The 25,783-nt window shown below is 34.5% G+C and overlaps 1 protein-coding gene across 4 annotated transcripts; it reads right to left on the reverse strand.

The window, feature by feature from the left end:
• On the reverse strand, positions 1 to 25,783 carry LOC146922885 (protein SABRE-like). Of its 4 annotated transcripts, none has more exons than XR_015012632.1 (23): positions 25,488 to 25,783; positions 24,362 to 24,473; positions 23,674 to 23,955; positions 22,702 to 22,952; positions 21,838 to 22,051; positions 21,174 to 21,344; positions 20,992 to 21,069; positions 19,557 to 19,805; positions 16,465 to 18,567; positions 13,767 to 15,735; positions 13,454 to 13,551; positions 12,230 to 12,586; positions 8,474 to 8,592; positions 7,334 to 7,583; positions 5,415 to 5,639; positions 4,816 to 4,955; positions 3,835 to 3,902; positions 2,777 to 2,878; positions 2,507 to 2,680; positions 1,760 to 2,029; positions 1,468 to 1,635; positions 814 to 1,186; positions 1 to 429 (listed from the first exon to the last, which is right to left on the reverse strand). XR_015012632.1 is itself a non-coding variant. In XM_085715674.1 (23 exons), exons 1-23 carry the CDS (start codon positions 25,556 to 25,558, stop codon positions 320 to 322), a joined length of 7,959 nt encoding a protein of 2,652 aa, XP_085571800.1. In that variant the 5' UTR covers positions 25,559 to 25,783; the 3' UTR covers positions 1 to 319. The 4 variants fall into 4 exon arrangements, 3 of the variants coding, with proteins under 3 accessions (XP_085571800.1, XP_085571801.1, XP_085571802.1); XM_085715674.1 differs by having other exon boundaries at positions 3,835 to 3,907; XM_085715675.1 differs by having other exon boundaries at positions 3,835 to 3,907; positions 19,622 to 19,805; positions 25,488 to 25,745.

The following is a 25,783-nucleotide window of genomic DNA, read 5'->3' on the forward strand; positions in this document are numbered from 1 at the left end:
TGGCAAGGCTTGACACTGGTGATCATGTTAGTTAGATTGGCAAATGTGGTTGACAAAGGATAGAAAATGTTAAACAAAAGGTGAGTGGAATTATCTACAATGACTAAGGTAACAATTGATCATATACACCAAATAGAAATCCACATCAATCATGCATTATCCAATGTCGAATCCCAATTTCTCCTTCCATTTTTTATGTTCCCTTCCCTCCAGTTTGTCTTCTGTAAAGGGCTCATTACAGGCCTGCTGCTGATTGAGAAAGATCAGCTGTCAAGATCTTGCCTCCTTTCAGTCATAGAATTCCTTGATATAAACATTTCTATTCAAGAATAAGTTCATAGGATGAGGATCCACTTGATGAATCACTGTCATATGCAATTGCCTCTTTTGGAGATGATGGTAGTTCTTCGTTTTGTATTGAGGATGAACCTATAAAAATTGACTATTAGTCCTCAAGCAATCATGTCAACAAAAAAGGAATTGATGAGCATAGATAAGTTAGCAAGATTAGAAATAAAAATATGGAAATATGCCGTCAATTGATTTGTGGCAATTTTAATAATATTATATTATGATATATATTATCCTCGATACTCTGCTCCGATCAGTAAAGAGATTTGAAAATTATTGAACTTCATGAGCTATTTTGGATTGCTTTTCTGTGGTTTTTCTTTAAGGGGATTTATTTACATACTGATAATAAAATTTTGACCCAAAAGTGAATTATCTCCTACTACAAAAAAAATGTCCACAACTCCTAATGAAAGTTAAGTAGCCAAAAAGAAATAACATAGGAGTGGCAAGAGAACAAACCTTTTTGTCCTTTAGAGTGGGGGGGCTTCTTAGGGTCCCGCTTAAAAAGCTTTTTAGCTTTTATTATTGTGAGCTGCCTAGCAAAATGAGTGGTCTCTACCTCATTCTCGCTCAAATCTCCATGACCTTCATTTTCTGCTTCATCTTTCTTTGGCTTAAGCAATTTCTTTGCCTTACGGCGTTGAGAGTTAAATATTCCTCTAACGGATGTTACAAATCCATCGCCTGCTCCATCAGTAGGACGCTTAGGCCAAGATGGTGGAAACTTATCAGGTTTTCCAGCATGGCCTTCAGTGTCGCTAAAATTAGCTTCACCTTCCGGAGCACCAGCTCCACTTGGCTGATTCTGAACTTTGTCTTTAAATTTCTTCCCCTACATGATCCATGAAAATAAGAAATTTAAATGAATTCATTATAAAAAGTTTAAGATTCTCATCACATAGGTCTAGGCAATTAGCATAGTTTGCTTTTCTTGATTGGAAAAGGTGTTTTAAAGGAAATTGCAAAAACAGATTCACTCAAATTTGTTATAATGTCTTCGTAAATTTTCACTTTAAGAATAGCATGTCTACAATGGAAAATATCAGGGGCATACAGTTATTCTCACCAAGAACAACATTAAAAGAGAAAAGGATAGTTAAAGTTACTCATCACCTGCATGCCAGTCACAGACTTTAGGACTCCCCAAATGATGTGCTTCTTAACTCGTGAGAAGAGTCTTTGCCAGGTCCCGGTAAACTCGGCCCGGACAAATTGATCCATCAATAATTTCATATCGTTTACAACAAACCTTTGCCCTTCATACGTAATACACAATTCCACCTGCAATTAAATAGATATGAGTTGCCTGAAATCGGCACGATTTCAAGATAAACGATAAGGGAACTACTAATAAAACTAGCTAACAAGTGACAACTTCATCAAATGGTACAAAACTACTAAAAACCTGACTAATTTTGATGTTGTGAAATTCCATTATCTTTTTTGGCCTAGATCTCTTATCGTCTTGTGGCTTAGCCACCTTCTTTTCTTCAAGAGATGATTGACCAGCTTTTACACCTTTCACATCTTTTGATTTATTCTTAGACACTTCATCTTTCTTCTCAATTGAGCCAAATGGGCCATTTTCATCGGCTACAGATTCTGCCACAGTCACTTCACATTCGGGGGTTGAACCAGCACCAGGAACTACTTTGACATTTTGTGCTTTGGAAGTCTGCATGCATGTTACCAAACTTCTTAGAAAGATCTATCTTGCAAATTAGTCTATTATAAACTCAAAAAAGAAGAAAAATTCAGGGGAAAGAAGAAACTAAATTCCCCCGTATGAGGCTCTTAAATTCAACTTAAATCAAAAAAACAAATCATAAAAATATTAGGTAACATGATAAAGAACCTGAAGAAATCGCCCAAGACTCTAGCAAGATTATGAGATATTTTTCATATATTTTTCAAAAGGAATGCTAGAAACACACAATTTATGCTTGTTTTTCAACACCACCTCTATAATTTGGAATCACTTCGTGATAATGAGGCTAACATGATATTTCGTCCACAGTATAAAATGCATTGAAAGAGGAGTGTCAATTAGTGTGCGGCTAACATTTGTTGTAACAGAGAACTTTCTGATATACATTCAATACAATTCAGTTATTCCAATTTAGATGCACCTAACAATTCATAAAGTACTCACTTGTGCAGAACCAGAAGGCTGATTGGTTGCAGGAAAAAGCAATGCAGAAATGCCAGATTTGGATGAGGCCTCAGACTCTTTTGTCGACTGATTACTTGAAGTGGAAGCTTCATGGGCTGATGAACCTTTCTTTACACGCCTTGCACCACCTGTGGTTGAGACCTTCCAAACTTCCTGCATAAACCACCATTATTTTAACATAATAAATCAGTGAACCTTAGCCTTGGTTGTGGAAACAAGTCGCCGGGGGATTTGAAATTTTAAACCTACCTGCCGGCGTTGTGAATCTCGTTCTTCCTCTGGGAAGAAATATACCCACATCATTCTGTACATTGTCTCTGTTAAATGGATCTTAAGTGGATATATCTCCACCTAGTGTAAAGTAAGTTCATGTCAGGAAACAAAAGACACAAGTCATGACATTCCAAGCTAACATAGGTGACATTTTATAATGAACTCCCTTTTTGCTCATCAGATTACCAGTGCAATATGGTAGAATTTAGAGAAAATTAGTATTAATGTTATTAACAATTGTGCAGGATGTACAGTTACTGCCACCGGTCAATGTCAGTGACAGTTACTCAGTTAATCATTTTAGAGCCTTTTCTTATTTACATATCCACATGTAGGTGATATAATACAATTACTCGTACTCTCTTCCCCTCATTTAGTAGCTCATAGATTGTTGGGTCACCTAGACCCATATCCAAGTCGAAAATCCAGCAAGCCCATTACCTCAGACCCAAGAGAAAGGAGGCACCATTTAGCATGCCTGTTAGACAAGAGAGAAATAGAGACGGAGATTGGTAAAGATCTTAGGGAACATATTCATGGGACACATGCTTATTTATCTGCTAGTGGCTTATGCCTTGGGCTAGGAGAACTCCTACATGGGATCTCAATCTCTGGCTTTTCCTTTTGTAAACACCAGCAGTTTCTATATTAATAATATCTCCCTCTTTGAGAAATTGTTCCTATCTAGATAAACTACATTCAGTTTTTACTTTGAAGCAACTTGACAATCTGGACTATTTTTTGGAAATGAGTTCAACACCTTCACGATGGCTCCTTAACATTATCACAAGGAAAGTACATCGAGCATGTATAGGTTGTTAAACTAAAAAATCCTCAAAATCAGAGAACAAAAATACAAAATAATTTTGATACTAAATAATACGAAAAACCTACATATGGTCCAAATTTTAAGCAAAGAAACATAAAAAATATATATAACAAAAACCTTACTTAGAAAAATTGAATGGATTCTATTGATCTGCTCCGAATTATCCTGATTTGAAGAAACAAAATAACCTCAAGGAAACGCTTACTTGGAAAAGTTCAAAGGGAGAACTTCCATCCTTTGGAGCTCCCTGTCTCGCATCAACTTGAAGCATGACTTTACTAGAAAAAAAAAATGCAAAAGAAGAAAACATGCAATATCAAGATATCGAGAAAATAAGGGAATAGAAAAACATACCACTCTTTATAACAATGGAAAAACCTACACATCAACCTAATTATCAAAAGTAAAAAAATTGAAAGAAATAATTTTCTAAATATTATTCACTAGGAAAATATGTATATAGGTGATTTACAATTTATAAGCTTATGCTAATAAAGGGAAATAAATGCTAAATCTTCCCTAATGATATAAAATGATATAAAGCTATTATGTCCTAATAAAATAGTGTTATTTACATCATTCTACAACACTTGGAAGAACAAACCTCTCAAGCTAATGAATGGATATCACTTGGATTGCACACACTTGGTTAATATGATCCTGAAATCACTTAGCTGACACATTCTTGGTTAATAAATCAACTGGCTGGTTCCTGGAAGGAACTTAAACTGTTCTCTCAAACCAAATTCTAACTTTTACTTAATAAATTGATGATCATGTCAAGGTGCTTAGGAATAAAAATTTACACTGGATGTAGATGGTTTGTGTTATTTGTGGATGATCATTCTAGATACCCTTAATATCATTGATATTATATTAGATTAACATAAGTTATTTCTTACGATCAGTTTAATCTGAAGATTAGATTTCATATTATTATAATTAATTATGATTTGTTCTTGATTTACCTATTTATTTAGGATTGAATCTTTGTATTTCTAAAAATAGAGATTAGTGTTTAGTCTTTTGTATCAAGTCAATATCAAGCATATTTCACTATAATTATAGATCTTTTTAATTCTCTCATCCTTTTATCTAAAATCCCATAACTCCAGAAAACAAATACGAAAAAATAAATCTAGAAACAACAGTAAATTCAAGAAAAGGGTCAGGAAAAATTACATACTTTCCCCATTCATCTGGAGGCTTCCACGCTGAAACAATTGTATCGGATTTGGCATTGGGAAGACAGTTTTTGAAAACAATATATTTTGTTGTAAACTGAGAAATACCCACATCCTTATAATCCCGGTCGAAGTCATAGATCTAAGTGTTTGGTAATTAAACTGAATTAGTATATTATTACAATTTGATACAAAAAGTAAATGAATTAAAAAGTTAGAGAAGTATGACTATAAAGGAACCACTATATGCTCAGGCATAGGAAGGAGAAGAAAGAACAACAAAACCAAAAAAAAAAAACAATAATTTTTTCCTTTGTCTCATTAACATTCATGAATAAGAAATTTCCAGATTCAATAGTTTGGAAATGGTAGAAGAACACTATTTGAGGTGTTGCAAATGCTTTTGTATAATAAAAAAAATGGCGAAAATTTGAGTTTTCAAGTAAGAAATTATTAGAACCCATCTGATAAAACTGAAGCCAGGCTCAGAATTGAGAATATTTGATGCTGGGGTAGCTGTTTATACTTTGTGCAAACAGCTTTTTTTGGTGGACTAAATAAATTTTGGAAGAAAATATGGCTAATGGGTAGGATGATTTACCATGTCATTGATTTCGGCTTCAGCAAAGGATTTACCATCAAGAATCATGCTCCAAACAACTTTGTTAATTTGCAAAAATACGCGCATAGCATAGGAAGGACTTTTGTTTTTCTCCTTCTCCATTAGCCGCACCTGTGCAGCTTTTTGCATAGCCGTTCTTAACTCGGAATATGCTTCCTTCCTGGATTTCTGTGCACTTACAAGTTCTCTCTTCAGTCCTTGGACCTGCCAGGGTTTGACTACTTTGATTACAAATGCACATTTGTCGTATTAAAACTAGCATGTAACTATAACTATAAGTAGTGAGCAAATATCAAAACAAGTTTAATCCCAACAAGTATAGAAAAAAGGAAAAAGAACTAACAGGTATGTTCCTAATTTTAAAATTCCAAAATTATTCTTAATGAAATTTTTTAAACTATGTTATCTCTGTCTGTTATTTTTTACGTGTCGATTTGTTGCTTGTTGCTTCTACGAAAGTTCTTGCTTTCTTATTCTTGCCTACAGTTTTCTTTTTTCTTATCCGTGTCACGTACTTTCATGTTTACGTTGCTATATTTTATTTGTTTCCAATATTTTGTTTTTATGTATTACTCCTTCCATCCCAAAGTATACGACATTTTGAACATTTCACACGCATTAAGAAATGTAATTAACTTCATATTTGTTTTACAAATTTGTCCTTAATAAATGGTATGGGAAAGATATATTGAAAGAATAAAGAGTAATAAATAGTTAAGGTGTAATAGGAAAAGTAACATTAATGTTTCATTGGTATTGTAAAGAGATTTATAATTTAGGACATTTTTTTTTCCAAAGCGACTTATAATTTGGGATGGAGGGAGTATATTCTATACTTACGTTGCTATGCCCTTTTTTCACAGTATGCATTATTTACAGTAGACATTATTTGGAGTATAAATATATTATGTTGTATATTTACAACAACCAAGCCTTATCCCACTAAGTGGGGTCGGCTAATATTCTATATTTACAGTATACATTTTTTGTGTTGTTTTTAGTTTTTGTGTTTATTGATTTTTTTTAATATTTTTTTTTTATGTATATTTAATTTTATATTTAATATTTACAACAACCAAGCCTTATCCCACTAAGCCTTATATCCCTCTTCCCTTTGTGAACCAAACATATATGTTATTAAAATTAAACTTTCTCCCCTCCCCTCTTTTGAACCAAAACATATACGAAATTAAAATCACTCCGTTGAACTAGACAAACCTTGAAACCCTCCTAAACCTAAACAAAACCTATTGCCCTATGGTTCCAATTGCCACAAACTCCTATTAAATGATGGATATGTTTGGAAGATCTTTGGGATTACTCTGATCTTGTAATTAAGTGGGATCTCCTAAATAATGATGTAATTAAGTAAATAGAGAGCTTAGTGTAATAGAGAGATTAAGAAGCAATCTCATTTGATTTCAGTTTTAATTAGCAAGATCCTTTCATTTCTTAGAATTCTTATTTCGACTATAAAATCTGTTTATGTACCGAGAATTTTTATGAATGAGAAATAACTCATCATATTTTGCCTTTTCCTATAATATGTTATTTTGGATCTTGAACAATATAGAAAATTGTCAGTAGCTTAACTTCCTCAATTACACTCCTATTAGTGCTTGTACTCTAAACCCAGAATTCAATAATACTTCAAAATACATTTTACACACTACACTACATACTATTTCCTTCTAAGAAAAACTTTCCTTTTATCATTAATTAGCATTAGATACAATATTTTAAGAACCACAACCAAGCTAGTATCACTATGTAAAGTACTAGCCTGATTAGTTTTTGGCAGATAGAATCAACTAAATTCAAAGAACAGGCATATAGAGTTGGAATTAAACCATCCAGTTACATCATTTAAAGGATAGTTTACAAAAAAGGTTCCTTACCAGCATGGCTATTCCACCATATATCATCCACAAGTCTCGTTCCTTTTCTGGTTCCTTTCTGTTGGAAGTGTCACACCAAAAAGACAACTTTTTCATATCATCAAGAAGCAAATTTTGTTCCCTCTCTTTCTTTTCGAGGTTAATTTTTGCAAGTTCCACCTCTTCAACACCATCAGGAACCACCTCATCGGCTTCCTCTTCGACATTTTCATCATCTTCAACAGAAAGTGTCAGGCTACTTTTTGGAGGCCTAAGTTGTGAATAATAAAACTTCGTTAATTCTAAGGATTCTTCGTATAGAGTAGAACATCTTGAATTTAAGTTTCTTGAAGGGAAAAAAGTGACTGCATCGAGGTGGTATTCATACAATCTAACTACCGGGATTATCTAAATTAAAACAAATCTTAAATTATATATATATATATATATATATATATATATATATATATATATATATATATATATGATTGATTACTAATTCACAGTTTGAAATTCAAGTAGAAGGTATCCAAAATATTTTTTTAAAAAAAAAAAATAAATAAATAATTTAGATGTTTATAATTGTTGAGTTCCACATTAGAGGTGATATAGTCTAAAAAGTGTTTATATGTGGTGGGCATCCCTCATTTTACAAGTATATTTTGTGTTGGGTTCGCAACCCAAATTCTTAGACAGAATTAGAGCCTATCCAAGATTCATCGGGCCACCCGCTTTAAAGCCACCTGAGTCACACTCCAAATGTCCAGTCCTTGGCATGACGGGTGTGTATTGAGAGTCTTACATGAGGGGTGACCATCTCTTACCTTACAATCTGGTTTTGTTGGGATGAGTTAGGCTCAACCCAAATTATAAGAATAACATATAAAGGTTACTGCTAACTACATGCTTTGAATATGCTAAATAACCAGCTTGATCCATCCATATATAACAGCTAATAAAGCAGACTCGTTAACCCTTGATAAGAAATCATAGTGATATTACCTATAGTCTTCTATGATAGAACGACGAAATGCCAAACTTACATGGTGTTGTTAAATTTGATAGAGTACTAAATGGTGTAAACATATATGTGTGCTTTCTGAAGGAAAACAGATAATAGTAGTTTTGTAATGTGCACATAGCAAAAGGGTTCATCCATACTTTGGAAGCCGTGCAAATAGAAGATTGTTTAACACATCCAACATGACTTGAAACTGGCGAGATGTCATTGTTGCTATAATATTATGAGAATTGAACTTGAGCTCCTTCAGGGGCTTCACCTGCAGATGTGACATATGGATTTGAGCCAGGCTATTGACTACCATAGTCATTAAAAAGGACATTTAAACCATATAAACATACTCTTTAGAGATATGTATATCAGGAAACACATGTATACTATGCATATGTATCAGACAACAAATTCTATCATCAGTATTCGTTACCACCACACAACTACCCTAGGATTCAATTACTCAACTGACAATATAATATGAGAACTCCATCCTTAGAGTTCATTTCTAAAAATGTGGTTTTCATATATCAAAAGCTATGTTTCTTTACATTTTCCTTTATTTTCCTTCACTTTCTCATAACACAAACTTTTCATACCACAAAAAGAAAAGCCATGTATGTAGATGTAAGCGAAGGAACTCTCTGTGTTTTAGTTAGTCTTAGAGTTAGCTAGTAAGTGGATACCAGCTGGCATTTAACAGCTATTGACAGCTGTTAGTGACTGACTATTGCAAGCCATCCATAGAACAACCTGCTATAGCAGGTATCTCACCAAGCTACTATAAATGCTTGGTTGTAACAGAATTTGGAATATAAATGCTTGGTTGTAACAGAATTTGGAATATAAATGCTTGGTTGTAACAGAATTTGGAATCATTAAGAAGAGGAGACAATCACAGTTGGGGTCTTTTTTTTCAGAAGAGGAGATTCATTAAGAAGAGACTCCAAAAAAAAAAAAATTAAGAGATATATAAAAACATATATAGAAGGATAGTATGTAATCTATATGAAAGTTAACAGAAATGAAAAGAATAAGCAAAACAAAAATTAAGAATAACATTGAACAGCAGTAGCTCAGGAAGCAAATCAGAAAATAGAGTTGTGTCTATTTTGACAACAAATTTCGACAACAATTTAGATGGTTAACACAATTCAAATACATAGCTGATCACTTGTAGTAGATATGGTTAATGGATATAATCTACTGAACACAACACAATTAACCAAGATTTTCAAGTGTAAATTTGAACACAAATCATTGTTAACGGATATCATGTATAATTGAACAGCAAAGACTCGTATATCTCTGAACACAATTTGGATGGTTAATAGATTAATGTATATTTGACAATCTAAAAATTTATGGTTAATGACGTTAAAAACATAGTTAATTACGTTCAGTTGATGGTTAATGGGTTAGGGCAACTTATTATAGTCATTAACAATTTCACACATATTTGAACTAGAATCTTAACCTAAAAAATTCAAGCATTTGTCTCCAACAAGATGCTAAAAACAAGTATGGACATAGAGCAATTCCTAGAATCTTAACCTCCTAACTTTTTAGAGAAAATTACTCCTGCAGTCCTTTACGGTTTTAAATATTAACATTGTTATCCTATTTTAAAAAATATGTTACACCTCAGTCAAAAAAACGCCTATGTGGCCATTATGCTAATGTGTCAGTTTTAGTGATCATGTGGCAAATCCAAGTAGGCATTTAGTCAAAAATATTTTTTAATTTAACTAGAATTTTTCATAACCAATCAATTTAAATTTGGGTTCATCTTCTCCATCACCACTCAAGGCTTATTATTGTTTTAAATTTAAATTTAACTTGGTTTTAATTAAAAAAATTGACAAAGTTGGTTTTTAATAATTAAAATTTAAATAAATTTTTTTATTTATTTTACAAAATACCTACTTGGATTTGCCACATGATGACTAAAATAACATATCAGCAATGTTTTGTTTTCTTTTCTTTGTAATGGCCACATAGGATTAAAAAAGATAAATGTCAAATCATTACTTTAAGTTAATTTAAGGAACCGATGGAGCAATTTTGCCGATTTTTATTAAGCCCCTTAAACCTAATTCCCAAGAATCTCTTAAGATTTATGACAAATTCCATCACAGCCATGCAGCTCCTGCAATGCATGAGAGCCATGCGCCAAATTCACAGTAGTTTAGGATGACTTTTCTTCCTTTGTGTTCACTAACCTCTTCTTTTCCATTTTTTACTGCCCTATTTTGGTTTTTGCGTGGCTATTTTTTTCCTTTGGCATTAACGTGTGATGCCTCTCTATACTGACTTTTACTCACTCAAGGCTTATTATTGTTTGTAGTTTGATGGCAGTCTAACAACTTTACTCATCAGTCATTTTGGATCACTTTGGTAATTTTCTATTGTTTTTCTATCTTTTGTATTTTTAGCTGAATTAAGAGGAGGACATGCATCAGGGAGAACCGCAGACATCCCAACTAGGTTGGCACCCCTAAGAAACCCCCATCCTCTGCCGCGAACCTCATAAAATAAATATTATTAAACAAGTGGGATCTTGGTTTTCAGATTCTTGAGCTTTTGATTTTATAGCTAGTAACTCCTCACTCATCTATAATTTGTCACCTCCCAAAATACCTTGCCACGTTAACCTTGCTAACGATTCTAAGTCACATGCTACTAGTATTGGTCAAACTTCACCTCTTCAATCATTATCTCTAAACCCTATCTTGTTTGTACTGAATTCCGCTTTAACTTGATTTCAATTAGTCTACTTGCTTTCTCTGTCAATTGTTCCATAACATTTTTGACTCTTCATACTGGACAAAAGTACATGGTAAGAAATTGGAACAAGATCTGAATCACAAGGTCTCTATTACCTTCATCCATAATATGTACTGTTTCTGTATCTTTAGATCATTCATCATCATTGGGATAATCTATGTCTGGGTAGTCAAAGTTGTTGGATCCTCATCTTTCACATTTTAAGTCGATGAATTATGAGTCATGCCAACTTGGCAAAAGACGTTCGAGTGTCTTTCCTAGCAGTGCCAATAAAATATTCATATCTTCTTTTGATATTTTCCATTCAAATGCAAGGGATTATAGTCATGTGCCTTCTAATTTCAGGATACAAGTACTATGTTAATTTCCTTGATGATCTCTCAAGATGCACTTGGATCATTTTCTTGAAAGATTGTTCACGGTTATTTTATTCCTTTCGGACCTTTTGCTCAAAGGTAAAGACAAATTTGGAAAAACAATTCAAATATTGTGGAGTTACAATGCCAAAGAATGCTTTTCTACATTGTTCAACTCCTTAAGGTTTCTAATGGTAGCACATGTCAAATCTAGTTGTCCACACATGCCACGGAAGAACAGTGTCGCTAAACAGAAACATTGTCATTTACTTGATTCAACTCCAACCTTATTGATCAATATTCGTACACCTTTAAAATTTTGTGGTGACAAACATTATTCTCACTACCTGCTCATAGTTCTCTACAGTCACAGTGTCTATGAGTTTCATTGTTTTAGTATTACTCATTAACATCATAGTTTTGAAGCTTCAGAGAGCGATCTGGTGATTTAGTTTCAATCCATTCTCCCACTATGTTCCCAATCCTTCTGTTGGCTCACCTAGTACGCTTTGTAAAGGTAAATGGTTTACTTATAATCTATGTCTTATTTATAAATTTCAAGGTATTGAAGTGTCTTCTATATGCTCTATCTCTATTCCTAAGATTGTTTAAGTAATTTCAACTTCGTGAAACCACCAAAAATCACAATACCATCCAGTAATTCAGTTCAGACAATAGGCTTCAACTTGCACGCAGTTCCAGATTTGAAAATAAATATTACAAACTATGTTATTACTATTATTGAGAAAAAAAGAAACTTACCTTCACTTCTGGAGTGCCCCCTTTGTGCCTCGTGAACTGAAAGTACATGTCACAGGGCATAAAAACTCTCTCAAGAAGTGCACCTGTACGCATTACTTTTGGAGAGCCTCTAATAATTTTTGGTAGCCACTGAACCCCAGCCCCTAGATCAACATCTGTTGGTGCTACATGTGCCTGCACATGCTCCAACATAACAGATATTTCCATTCTTTTCCATGCAATTTCGGGCTGGTATTGACTAGTATTTTCATCTGTTGTACCAAGTGCTTGCTCAATCATGTCATGGCCAACACGAAGAACTGAATGAAACGATTGGGCTAAAACGCGTCCACTTACAGCAGCAAGCAAAAACCTACCCTGTAAATTGTATACATGCATAATTGACACGGTCTTTTGTAAATTTCATATCTGATCAGATTATTCCATAGTGAATATTAAGTGCGATAGAAAATATCAAAATGAGAAAGAACTTTAAAGCATAGTTTCAGAGTGGATGTTGTATTTGATTGATACTGTTCTCTGATATATGAACCAATATGCATAGCAAAGGAAACACAAGATCGATCACAATGGTTAGTTACAAATAGAAATCTGAAACTCCTAACTAACAGAAAGTAGAGTTGTACGATAAGCAGTGAGCTAACTAAACAGAGAAGCTAGAGTTGTACGATACAACTTGAATGAAGCATGCTTTAACGTTGAAGTAGACTTTTGTAAATTTGTCAACAAATCCCAAATAACTGGTGACAGAATATAAATGGAATAAACATTAACGTATTCCTAAGAAACAATATTTCAAGTTTTATATATAAAAGAAGAAATGTTATTATTGAAGAGTATAAACAGAGAAGTGCCAAAGCAGGGGGAGGACTTGCAGAAGAACAGAGGTAAGAAAAAAATGAGGAGGATAAGATATGCTTCTTATAAAGAAACGAAAAAAACTAAAAAGACAAACAAATTCATCAAAATAATAAGGCGTTTTAACCCATTTATATGGAACGTTTGAAGTTAGGAACAAGAAATTCAACTTCCAAGTTAAGCAGGTAAGCCTAACTAACAATAGAACCCCACCAAATATCTTGTCAGTTGCTTTAGAAGGAGGTGGATCCAGGTCGTGTTAAAACAAATCAGCAGAAGTTAAAACTTCCATAATTACGGTTGCTAGAAGTATTGTAACAAGGGTAAGCTCTACCTAAAATGAAAAAATATGCTTTTTAAGCTTACATTTGCGCCCTCTGAGTGAAGATTAAATTGTGGTTCAATAACATTAACCATGAAGTGTCGAGTCCCCTCCTTCGAATCGTCTGTACTTTCATATTTAGCTGGAAAATACACAAAAAAATTAAAAATAGAGATTGAACAAACCTATCATTAAAAGTACTTAACAAAATTGAGCTTAACAAAAAAGGCAAGCAGTGAAGATATTTGTTATGACAAAGCATATTTACAATATTTTATTTTTGTGTATATCACAATCTCTGATCTGCATGTCCAAATTCATAGAAGTAAACGAAATTTCTTAAACCATGTGACATACCAGATGGTAAGCTGTCCAGCTTAAGTGAATGTGATGGGAATGAAGGGATCTCTGAGGTACTGGCAGCCAGAGAAGAGGGGGAATCTGAGATGTTACCAGTAGGAAGGAACTTACTAACTTCATCTTGATGGGTTTCAACTCCTTCATCTTTATGGGTTTCAGCTCCATCATCTCTATGCGTTTCAGTTTCATCATCTTGATGGGTTTCACATGCCTCATCTTGACTAGTTTCAGTTCCATCTTGCTTCTTGTTGTTCTCATATAATTTTCTCTGTGCATACTGCCGGGAAGGAGAAGGCTTGGCAGGTGCAAAAGCTTTGGATAGACCGCCAACCCAGAAACAAATTGCATTTCTGTTTTCAATAGTCCACAAAAGCTTTAGACCATAGACAAACACACGCTGACAACTGTCAGCTATTACCACATTGTACCCATCATCCTCTATCACCACATTGTACCCATCATCACCGCTTGGGTCTGATTCCATATGCTCATCAGTTTCACTCTCTTTTTCACAGTTAGACTGTACATTCGTCTTCTCAAGATTTCTTCTTCCGGCTTCATGCCAGGCTAATAACCGATCAGGATCAGCCTTTGGAGACTGTTTTCGTATGGTAAAGTAATCGCAAGAAAACAGAAATCCATCATCGTTATTTTTCTGTGTAAAATAACCCTTTTCAGAGAAAGTTTTCTCCTCGGATGCAGATTGTGAGTTTTTTGGCATCACATTAATTGATTTAGCAACATTTCCGTACTCTTCTTTAATTAGGAAACCCTTGGGCATATAAAGGTCTATACCTTGGTAAACAAGATCAAGAAGGTCACGTTTGCTTTCAAAAGTATAATGTTGGCTGCCCCTACTAAAACATAGTTCAAGCTTCAGCTTTGTCATCATTAAGGTCAGTCCTTTAGCTGGATCATCATCATGTAAAGGCATGTTCTTAATACAGATTGGTGTGCAATCAAGACGCAACATAAATTCGGTCATCACTCTATCAAGTGAAAGATTGCCTGATCTGACAATTCTTGGAACTCCAAAACGAGGCCATCGTGAGAAGGAGCGCAGTTTATGTGGAGGAAGAAAGTTCAAGTTCCAGAATCTTAGAATCCATGCTAGATCATAAGCACCGAATTTCAATGTTGGAGAAGCAGGTGAATCATTCTGACAAATTTTAAGAGGATGAGGTACATTAACATCTCCTTCTATACTATCTCTTGCTGTGGAGGATGGATGTTTTTTTTCTGACAAAGGAAGACCGGATCCAAAAGATATGTTCCATCGAAGGGAAAGAGAAGTGGATCTGAAGGGATCAAATACTATTTCACGAGCTTTCCCTTCAATTGGAAGTGCAAATAAATAATGGTTCAAGGGTTTTCCAGAGTCACAATCCCAGTCCATTGTAACTTCAACTGTAAAAACTGGGGCTTCCAAAAATGAACCAGAGACGCCAGCTGGAATTTTAGAACCACGTTTGTTTGCCAAACTTTCCAAACTACTCAAAAAAATCTTGAAATCTTTGGAAGAAAGTAAAACACGACCATCTGACTGGTGAATTTCCATAGAGCTAGTCACAATTTGAAGTTTATCAAGATTTTCATATGGATCTGAAGTAGCCAAAATATTCCATCTAGTTTCAGAAAATAATAAGGAAGTTCTTCCATGAATGTAATTTCTCATATCATCCCACCATGGCAAACTCTTCTCCTTTTTCGGTGGCAGAATAAGTGGGCCAGGATTCCTAATACTTAGATTAGCCCTCCGCATCACCACGGTGAAAGCATAGCTAAGATCCGCTAAAACTGGCTCATAACCCACCCCAAATGACACTTCGCCTCTCTGAAAATGTATTGGTAAATCTAAGAATGTCTTCATTGGTGGTGTTGTACCAGTAGCTGATCGAAGCATGCACACCTTTCTCCATTGCCCAACATAGACATCTTGAAGTATTTGAGGTTGAAAGCTAGTTGCCTAATTGAAATAAATAAAAGAATAATGACCAAGAAATGTCAGCAGGTTGAACATCATGTAGTTAATCCCTTATGTAAAATAAAACAAACAAATATGAAATTCAGTTTGATTAACAGCCACTTCTTTATTCATGTGGACATCTACAACACAATTAATAATTCACTGGGTCCCTTAAAGATCATGTTTTTGTGTTAACAGGACCTTCATAAGGATATGCAGGAAAATTAAGGCAAGTCCTAATGGCATAGGCTGATTTCTGTATTCGGCCGGGTTCTATTAGTTGAAGAAATTAGAGTAACTGGTGGGTCAGAATTTGCAGAGATATGCTATACAGAGATAGTAAATCATTATAGACAGTTGAGAGATTTCTCTAGGAGGGACAGATCTCGGGCTTTTTGGCCGGGTTCTGTTAGTTGAAGAAATTAGAGTAACTGGTGGATCAGAATTTGCAGAGATATGCTATACAGAGATAGTAAATCCTTATTGACAGTTTAGAGATTTCACTAGGAAGGACAGATTTCGAGCCCTTGAAATACCGAGAGGAATAGCAACAGTTTGTATTCGTCCTTCCTAACATGGGTTCATGGATGATCTGTGGCCAAGAGATAAAATCATTTCTTTTCTAATTTTCTTCTTCTAAATCTAAACTAGTATCTATCAAATATGCAATCAAAATAACTAAGAATAAACATATAGAACAACGAAAGAAATTATGATTTTCAATATTACCTGCTGAGCCAACACAAGACAGCCTTTACATTTGCCGGAACTTCCAGCAAAAAGAGGAAATGTATAATTTCGAAGCTGAACCACAAGAGAACTCATATTTAAGAGAATATTTGCCCCATACAATCGGGAAAATGGTATATCGCATTCAAGACAAACAGGATCAAGTTTCCTCAGAAACTCAATCATCCCAGCATCTCCACCATCAATTTTTGTCAAGCTTAGATCCAAGTCTGATACAGATATCGAAAAAAGAGAAGACCTTGAAGCACTAGGTTTGAAACCAGCTTGAAAGCCATCCTTACAAGCACCTGAGCCTTCAGAAAACACTATCTTCTGGCATGCCTCGTAATATGAACGGAATGACCGTTTATAAATTTCTTCTCGCATGGATTCAATAATTGAGGGATTATTTACATCAACCTCAACATCATTAAAATAAATTTTTCCCTCTTCAGAAGAATTATTTAAGTCATCAGAAGTTTTTGGATCTTGCTTGGCCTTCGATATAAATTCATCTAGAAAGTTTAACCGGACAACTAATTCACCAGCTTCCTTCTTCAACATCTTGTAGTGTTCATCAAGCCATCCTTGGATTGGTTCCTCTTCAATGTCGGCAGTTAACTTGCGTAAGAAAAACTTTATGCATCCAAATTTTGATGAACTAGGTTTTTTGACCTTAGAACTGTCCTTTTTCACAGGAAAAATCAAATTAGTTTTTGCTGCCACAATAAGCTTTAACGCTCGCAACATATCCTCAAGAGCATCATCAATAGCACGCAATTCCAATCTGTATGGCAAACAAATGTGAACATAGAGACCTTGAATTACCCAGTCCCATGTTGTGGCTGCAGGTCCCTTTGCATCAGATGCACTAGCAGATATGCTAGGAATTCGTGAAATTTGCATCCTACTACTCTTCAAGATTCTGGCCCCATTAAAATTGATCATTAGTCCTTCAAATAGCACTCCTATACTAGCATTCTCAGAGAAAATTGACTGCACTTGAACCATAGCTTCAACTCCATCTCCTAGCCCAGCAGATATATTCAACATTTCAACATCAACAGCAAAAATAGAACCTTTCTTCTTTTCAAGATTCCGTGATTCCGTGTTAGCTTCATTTTTTGAACTTGTATTTCTTACATTAGATGCATCTTCCACATGTTCATTACCACATTCCTCAAGCTTCTTATTGTGTACAATTAGTTTCATCTGGAGAACAAGTTCAATTAGTGATAGATGAACATCAGGCTCCCACCTCATTGTAATGTCAGTAGCACTGAAAAGAGAACAAGCTGCATTCTCTTTGACGCCCCCTAAGCGTTTCACAAATTTAGTATTTTGCATATCAAATAATGCCACCTTTGTCATTGGCCTATTTTCTTCCACATATTCCTGATAGATAGATCTGGCTGTTTCAAGTTCTATCTGTGTAGACTGTTTCACCTTGTTTACAGATAATGTGATTCGAATGATTTCAAGAGAGATACAGTACTTTAGTTTTTGGTAGTCATCAGAAACAGTGGACACTATCTTTGCACTGCGTGGGGTACCGTCTGCCGACACATCTATTATAACTCTACCACCCTGTGAACCGTAATTAACTCGTTTGGGATCTAGAACAACTGTATTTTCCAATCCAGTCTCCCCCAATATATATACTGAACATTGTACAAGACTGCATTTCAACATTTGAGTTCCCTTACCCGATGTTTTTGATGAACGCCCTCGACTTTGAGTTGATTTTTTCTTTGAAGATATGCTTTTCATTAAAGCTTGAAAGGATATCGCTGCTGATATTAATGATTCTAAACGCTTGAAAGTTAGATAAATTCCCATGCTAGTAACATCGACTGATAAACCTAGCATACACCTTGGACCATCTTCTTCAGACGATTTCATGTCCTTTTTGCCCCAATCCAAACTAACCTTTGTAATGTAAATAATGGAGCCAAAATCTGATTCCACACCAAAAATGGTTTCTTTTAAGCATTCTTTATTTTCATCAGCCAGCTGGAGATTGAATTCACCAAGCTCAAAGTGTACAGAGGTCCCCATATTTGAAATGTTTTTTGCAAAGAGATGTGGTGATTGTAAGCAACCCTGGAGTTGGAAAGCAGAGTAGAATATTAGAAATATAATGACTTTACAAAAAAATTAGTGTCAAGCGTACCAAACAAACCACCTCTTGGAGTATTAGACAGCATATTTAATATGTAAATAACAATTACTAGTGTTGAATAAGAGAAAACAAGAGATGAGAATGAGATGGTGAAACTGTATTCAACTACACCACGGGGTCAGTTTTATATAAACTCAAGGAAAAAAATAAAAAATATGTATAGGAGATATTAGTCCTATTTCCATGATATGACCAACCACACAAAAACGTAATTCTTGCAGTAAATGTTTTAATCACAGAAGCTCACTTGTAGCATTATCCATAGCTCGATACTCGGCTTTTGCACTTCACCGAGCAAAAAGTGTCTGCTTTTTTTGCTCTTCCATGAACATTATCCACTGTCTTCTTTTCTCCCTCTCCCTCTCCCTCTCTCTCTCTCTCTCTCTCTCTCTCTCTCCTATCTCTCCTTACCCTCTCTTCTCTCTCCCTCTTCTATTTACATTCATAAACATTAACATATTTATATATACTATACTATACTATAGGTCCTTAAACTATTTGTGAATTTCTAAGAAAGTCTCTAAACGGAAAATATTATAATCAAGTCCTAAACATTTTTTATAATTAGGTCCTTCTATTACAGTTTAACTAACAGTTGATTAATGCAAGTTTAACAGAAAGACACAATCACAAAAAATTCAAGAGCTTAGTTATAAAAAAAAAATTAGTTTAGATTTCAGAGACATATATAAAAAATCATAAACAGTTTAGGGACCAAAAGAGTAGTTAAACATCTAAGTTTCAATTGAACTTTTAAGTTTATATCAATCACAAACTGCACAATATTTAATATAACTAGAATCAAAATTATTTTGCAATGTGCACGGCGTGGCTTGTGATGCAAGTTTTTGTTCATAAAACACTGACAAGTTTTATACATATATGAATAGACACACACACAAATACTTACACGATACACCGGAAAACCAGCCATATTATAAAGCATGATTGTCATCTCAGGAGTTGAAAATTTACATGTCCATGTGATTGTCTTGTTATCATTTGATTTCGGTTTTGCAACCGAAGCTTCCTCTCGAAGTACAACTTTTTTCTTTTTGGAGGAGTGGATGAGCAACCAAGGCTTCAATCTGCTCAAAATTATGTTGCATTGTGAACGTCCAAGCTTGATTTCGATTTCAGCTCTAAGAAGTGAGATTGACTGGAGGAAAGCACCCAAATAAAAAAAGAAATAAGTTTCTACGGACAATTCATAGTCCAATAATCAAGACCAAATGGACAATCTTCCCCGATGCCAATTTTGGTGGGCTAGTTTAGGTTCTTCAAAAAAAAAAGGGAGACCAAATGGACAATATAATAAAATAGTTCAACTAAATAAATGGCTTAGGAATCTTTTGCTCTATCCAGGCTTCTTTCCACTTGAATAATTTCGAGTGAATAACATGTATATCACAATGAGGTTGTAGAAGTTTATATACAAGAAAATCTCTCAAGAAAGGAAAAATATAAAAACTAAAGAAATTATATCAATGATAATAAATAGAGAATAATGATATATATGGCTATAATCAACATGTCCTAAGCAATCTTGTAAAATATTCACTACTGCTTTGAATACCTATGGAACTGCCAATACAAAGGAAAAAAAAAAAATTGGTACATTTTTTAACACCCAACATAAGGATCATCAGGATGTCATGGTTCACATCCAAAAATATATCGAAGGAACCCTGCCACAGGACTTATATGTTAAGGATCACTTGTTTTCTTTTAATAGTCAAAAAATGGATGGGTATGTAATCATTGAGGGTGATACGATATCCTGAAAGACTACAAAATAAAATACGATCACAAGATCAAATGTCAAAGCAGAATATTTAGCCTTTGCCTTTAACTGCTTGAAAACTAATTTGGTTAGATTAGCTACCCACACAGCTTCAATTTGGGAGATTATGACAATTTTGCCCGCTTTCTATAATCAATCTAATCAATCTACATTCATATTTCATATGGCATTGCCTTTGTCTGTTAAATAAATAAGTAGATGTCTAGAATAAGGATTGGGCCTAACCCTTACAAAACAGGTTTGTAAGGTGAGAACTGTACAAGCTTTATAAACACTACGTAGGCCATATACTATTCCATGTGGGACTAAATCCATCCCTTCACACCAGACACGGTGAAGGTGTTGGAGACTGCAATGAAGCCCAAATTCAGCAATTAGGAGAGAATCGCACTGAAGGAAAAATACTAATCAGTAGAAGCAGACAAGGGGAGGCCAGATACAAATACGATACAAATAAGCCCAAGTTCCCAAGGTCTAGTGAACACTAAGATACAAATAATTTAGATACAAAGGTGCTGTATGTTGATTTCAAACAACTTACCTGAACTGGGACATACACAAAGGAGACCAGATTCACCTTTGTTATCTCCAGGATGGAAGCGTCAGCTTCTCTAAGAAGCTATAATTTCAATGGGTACAAAATAAAATTTGTCAGCAAGAAGCAAACTGTAAAAGGGGAAATCTTACAACAAGAGCTTCAATAGATCAACGAACACACTATACATGAATTTCTCTGAACTCCAGTTTAATATGAAGTCGTGCACTCTCCCCAATATCCTTGTTGGAGCGTGATTTGATGCTATTAAATTGGATACCAGTGATGTAATTTTCAACAGAAAGACCATATTCGCAATGCTCAAAACTCACATTCAGCTTTGGTAGATTGAAGCCAACCTATCAATACCAAGTATTATTCCACAGCTGAAATTAATACTAATTGATAAATTTGAATAGGCTTTTGGTTAAATATATTCAGGAAAATATAACACAGATTGTCCAATTAAGCACCACAGAAGGAAAACACTTTGATTAGGATTTTGGGCTTCTAAGTCAAATTACCCAAATTTTTAGTCAAAAAAAGGTTAAATTACCCAAATAAAACATAAAATACCAACAGCACAATCTTGATATTCAGAGAGATTCACAAGAATGTCTATTCCCAAAGTAAGATGCCAGTGTTCTGAAGAAATCGAAAGCTCCTTGAAAAACTAAAATCGTCAACAAGGCACCCAAAGTCCAATGTAACACGCAAATTGGTTAAAGTTGGGTAAAGGTTGTGACAAAAACACATGACCACCGATTCACAGGGCAACAACATTACCATTGCTCTAAGCCTCAGGAAGTATATATGATGGTTAGAAAAGCTAATTAAGTTTAAATTTCAAACCTTCTCAGGAAACAAAGAACTGTAGCGTGCTAGTTTTTCTTCCTTTGTTAAAGACGGTTTAGTGCTAGTATGATCAACATTTGACCCTATACTTCTATCAGAGACAGATGGAGATTCTGATGACCTCTTTCTTTTGACAAGCAACCGCTCATTCAAATTCACAGTAACTTCGCCACAGGATATATCTACATTCTTAATAACAATACCCACTTCCCTGTCCAAAAAGAAGAGACAAAGCACAACTTAGAAGCCATAAAAGAATATAAATTGAAATCCAGGAAAGAATAAGAGCATCTAAGTCAAGTAACCCTACTGCAACATGGCATAAAACAAAGAACAAAAAAAAAAATCCGTTGAAAATTGAAACTCAAGGATGTCTAGAGAAACTGCAAAAAGGAAACCAAGTACAATAAAAAGAGGCCTGTTTTAAGGGGAAATCAACAGATAATCTGATATAAATATAAAAATTAAGACGCAAGTTCCGCTTGACAGATCCCTTGACTTGAAAAATCCAGAGGTACACATCAAGTGCCTTTGGAATTGTGAACTAAACCAAATTAAAGTAATAGTTGATTTGGAACTTTCATACTTGGGTCCAGAGACCATGCAATATTTGTCAAACTAAAAGCCTCTTTCCACTAGTTCAGTTCACAATAGAGGTGCACCATGTGTATACTGGAATCTCCCATTATAGTTAAAGTTTCTCCCGTAAAATCTCCAACTGCTTAGAGTCATAAGGTTTACAGCATACATACAGCTTGTCAGTTTGTGAACATTTCGCATACAGGTCCATTTCCTCTTCAACAAAGACTCAACAAGTGCAAGATTAGCATTATAAAAAATGTATAATTGGAAGAAAAATACCTATAATGACCAAATTCACATGAAACGGAGAACTTTTCACAGATAAAAGGAGCAGAAGACTTTTCTCTAGGAGCAACAGATGCCTGGCTAGAAACACTGAATTTTGATAATAGATCACGACTAACTTGAGGATCACCAATGTGAACGACAATGGGTAATATCTGTACACTAACAAGCAAATTTGACTCTGATCCACCACCTTTAGATATATCAACATTCAACTTCCCGATCCCAACACTACTTTTAGGTGTCTGCAACAATCAAAATACTCTCAGGGACCCAGAGAAGATTTTCTAACAGTATCCGAGTACCACTAGGAACATTTTTTTTTTTAAAAATCTCACTAGCAACATAAACAAAATAAATACAAATTAATGTCAAAATATAAGTACATATGTTGCATTATACTATGTATTCTCACAATAATCAATACATTTGAATAACTTTCTAATCTATTATTACATATCATTGAGTATTTGTACAATTGTCAAACAGTATTTATGTTTAAATTGTGACAGATTTTTTCTTCATTTTCTCTGTTAGGACAGATTTGCTTCCCATAATACAGCCCTATTTTAGGCAAGTAGCTATCGCCCCAAGTCTGTATAATGTAAGTTACCTCTGCACAATTGTAATAATTGAGACAAGAGGAAATTGTATTTCTGATTAATGATTCTGTAGAAAATGTTCGTAGTTTATATATAGATACAAGGCAAGCCTTAAATCAAGCCAAATCTGAAGATATGATCCGAACTTCCTATTTACCATTCTACAGCAAATATCCTAGGATAGACTATCACAATAAATATGAATTAAATATCATGCAAATTTCCATATCTCAACAGTAATTATACAATAATACAAAGTAAAACATGCTTCCAAATAGGGACAATGATAGCAAAAATAACAGTATTAAAAATCAGCATGTTTCTCCATACAAGATGAAAATTACAATGATATAGAGATTCATACCTTTACAACTAGCCCTGTCAAAGAAAAAGAAAAATATCTTGCAATATTGACAATAGTCTTCCATTTTCCCTTTCCTAAAGAACGAGTTTTGGATTTCTGAGTTTTCTTCTTCGCATGGCTTTTATTTGCAGGGCTTTTATTTGTAGGCCTCGTAACAACTTCTAAGTCGCATATTAATAGTTGTAACTTTGGATTCCAAGAACGAGAATCCACACCAGGTTCGACAGAGGAATGGCATAAGCTGAGTTTAATTTCACCAATAGATACAGATTCAGTAGGACCCTGTACATGTCATAAATCAACAGAATACATTGCCATGGAATCTTAGAGACACAAATATGGAAGTTCACTAGAATAAAAGCAAAGAATTCGACTGTGATATATAGAATGGGTGTATTAAGAAAACCAGATCAGTTGAACTAAGTTCCGGTACCATAGGTTTCAGAAACTGAGGGAAAATTTTCATTAGCCCATTTAGGTAATTAGTCAGAGTCAGGTATTATTCCCTAAAAGCGCTTATATGGCGGGACTCCGTAGTACCAAGTTGCTCTATTATGAAATGTGTAGATAATCTCAAGGGGAAAATTTGGTCATGCAATCAATGAGTGAATTTTATTATATCCAGCTTTGGGCTGAATGTGCCATGCTAAACTTTGAAATAAAGCAGTGAATAAAGGCAAAGAAAAACCTTTTTAAATTTCACAACCACATCTCGTAAACTGTTGCATCCACCAACACAAAATCCAACAGATGCAGACAAAATACGGCTCAAAATCCAAGACAGCAATGCGTGAAAAAATCTGTAATAACATGTACAATCAGAGTCAAGTAACAGGATTAGTCGGGGTCCAATATGATTTCTGGATACCGAGGATCTACACCAAAAACACAAAGAATCAACATTGTTCAAACACCACAAGTCTCACAAAACACTAATTTTAATAAAAACAAAGTAAAGGCAACATAACATAACACTAAATCATAAAGCATAGTATCTATGAAGCAGAGACACCCGGCACGGACACTGACACATGTCAGACACCAGACACGTCTTCGATCAGAAGTGTAGGTGCTATAGAGCTTGAAGGCGTTCTAACTAAAGGATTAATCGGTGCTTCGTTATATGGAAGATTTTTTCATTTACGTTTTTATTAATAGCAGTAGCCTATAAAGTGTAAACCATCTAAGTACAATTATCCACATGTTTAACATTTGGAAATTCATTCTTTATTTGCTGTCAAGTAAACTTGTCCACTATTGCAATATGATTTGACAGAAACTAAAAGTTAACCTAATTGGAGTTAGTGTCCTTATGGGGATATTGCCACTTTCCAAAATTTGTTGTCAAATTACATCCCACTGATGATTCGTGTCACTTTTTTTTTGTTCACACTTAAAACGATGATAGCATACCATACTATAAACCACATACACACGGTTAAAACGATGATAGCATACCATACTATAAACCACATACACACGGACATCACACAGACACTACACATCAATACGGATAGTAATTTGAAAAAATGACATATTTCAATCTAATCACATGCGTCAGTGTCAGACACTAATGCGTTTCGGATACCAGACACGCCTTTGATAAGTGTAGCTACTACTCTTCACTCACACTCACTAAACAATCCAATAACACATTTATAATTCAAATTGATTTCAACCTAAAAACTAAAACAATCATATAAAATTGCAATTTAATCAACTAACACTTGATTTAATCACAAAATACATCACAAACGAACTCAATTGCATCAAAAAAAAAAAATCTAAAATCATAGCTGAAATTGAACACTTACATGAATGTGAGCGCAACTGCAAGACATAAAAACAAGAAGAGAAAGAGAAAATTAGCGGCAAAAAGTTCCATATTCGAAGGAGAAAATGAAAAGACGAACACGATTTGGATTTGAATTTGTATTCATGTAACTTGGTTGTGGATTGAATCAGAAGAAGAAGAATTGAGAAATTGAAACGGAAGAAGAAAAATCATGAATGAATGGATCCAAAAGGTTCGGTTTGTGATTGAGAAAGAGAATGAGAATGAAGATCCGCTCCGTGAGGTGCGTGTGCTCGGTGATTGATTTGAAGGAAT

This window comes from Medicago sativa, chromosome 5 (genome assembly GCF_051527215.1).
Source record: "Medicago sativa cultivar Bolivia chromosome 5, Bolivia_mono, whole genome shotgun sequence".
In the NCBI taxonomy this organism is placed as follows: domain Eukaryota; kingdom Viridiplantae; phylum Streptophyta; class Magnoliopsida; order Fabales; family Fabaceae; genus Medicago; species Medicago sativa.

What these genes read in the sequence shown, in the direction of transcription:
- LOC146922885 (XM_085715674.1), bottom strand. Translation starts at nt 25,558, where the DNA reads ATGGAACTTTTTGCCGCTAATTTTCTCTTTCTCTTCTTGTTTTTATGT. An exon ending in GGGGCACTCCAGAAGTGAAG is followed by an intron (nt 8,593 to 12,229) that starts GTAAGTTTCTTT and finishes TCACATCTGCAG; the next exon opens with GTGAAGCCCCTGAAGGAGCT. An exon ending in CCACTCTAAAGGACAAAAAG is followed by an intron (nt 430 to 813) that starts GTTTGTTCTCTT and finishes CAATTTTTATAG; the next exon opens with GTTCATCCTCAATACAAAAC.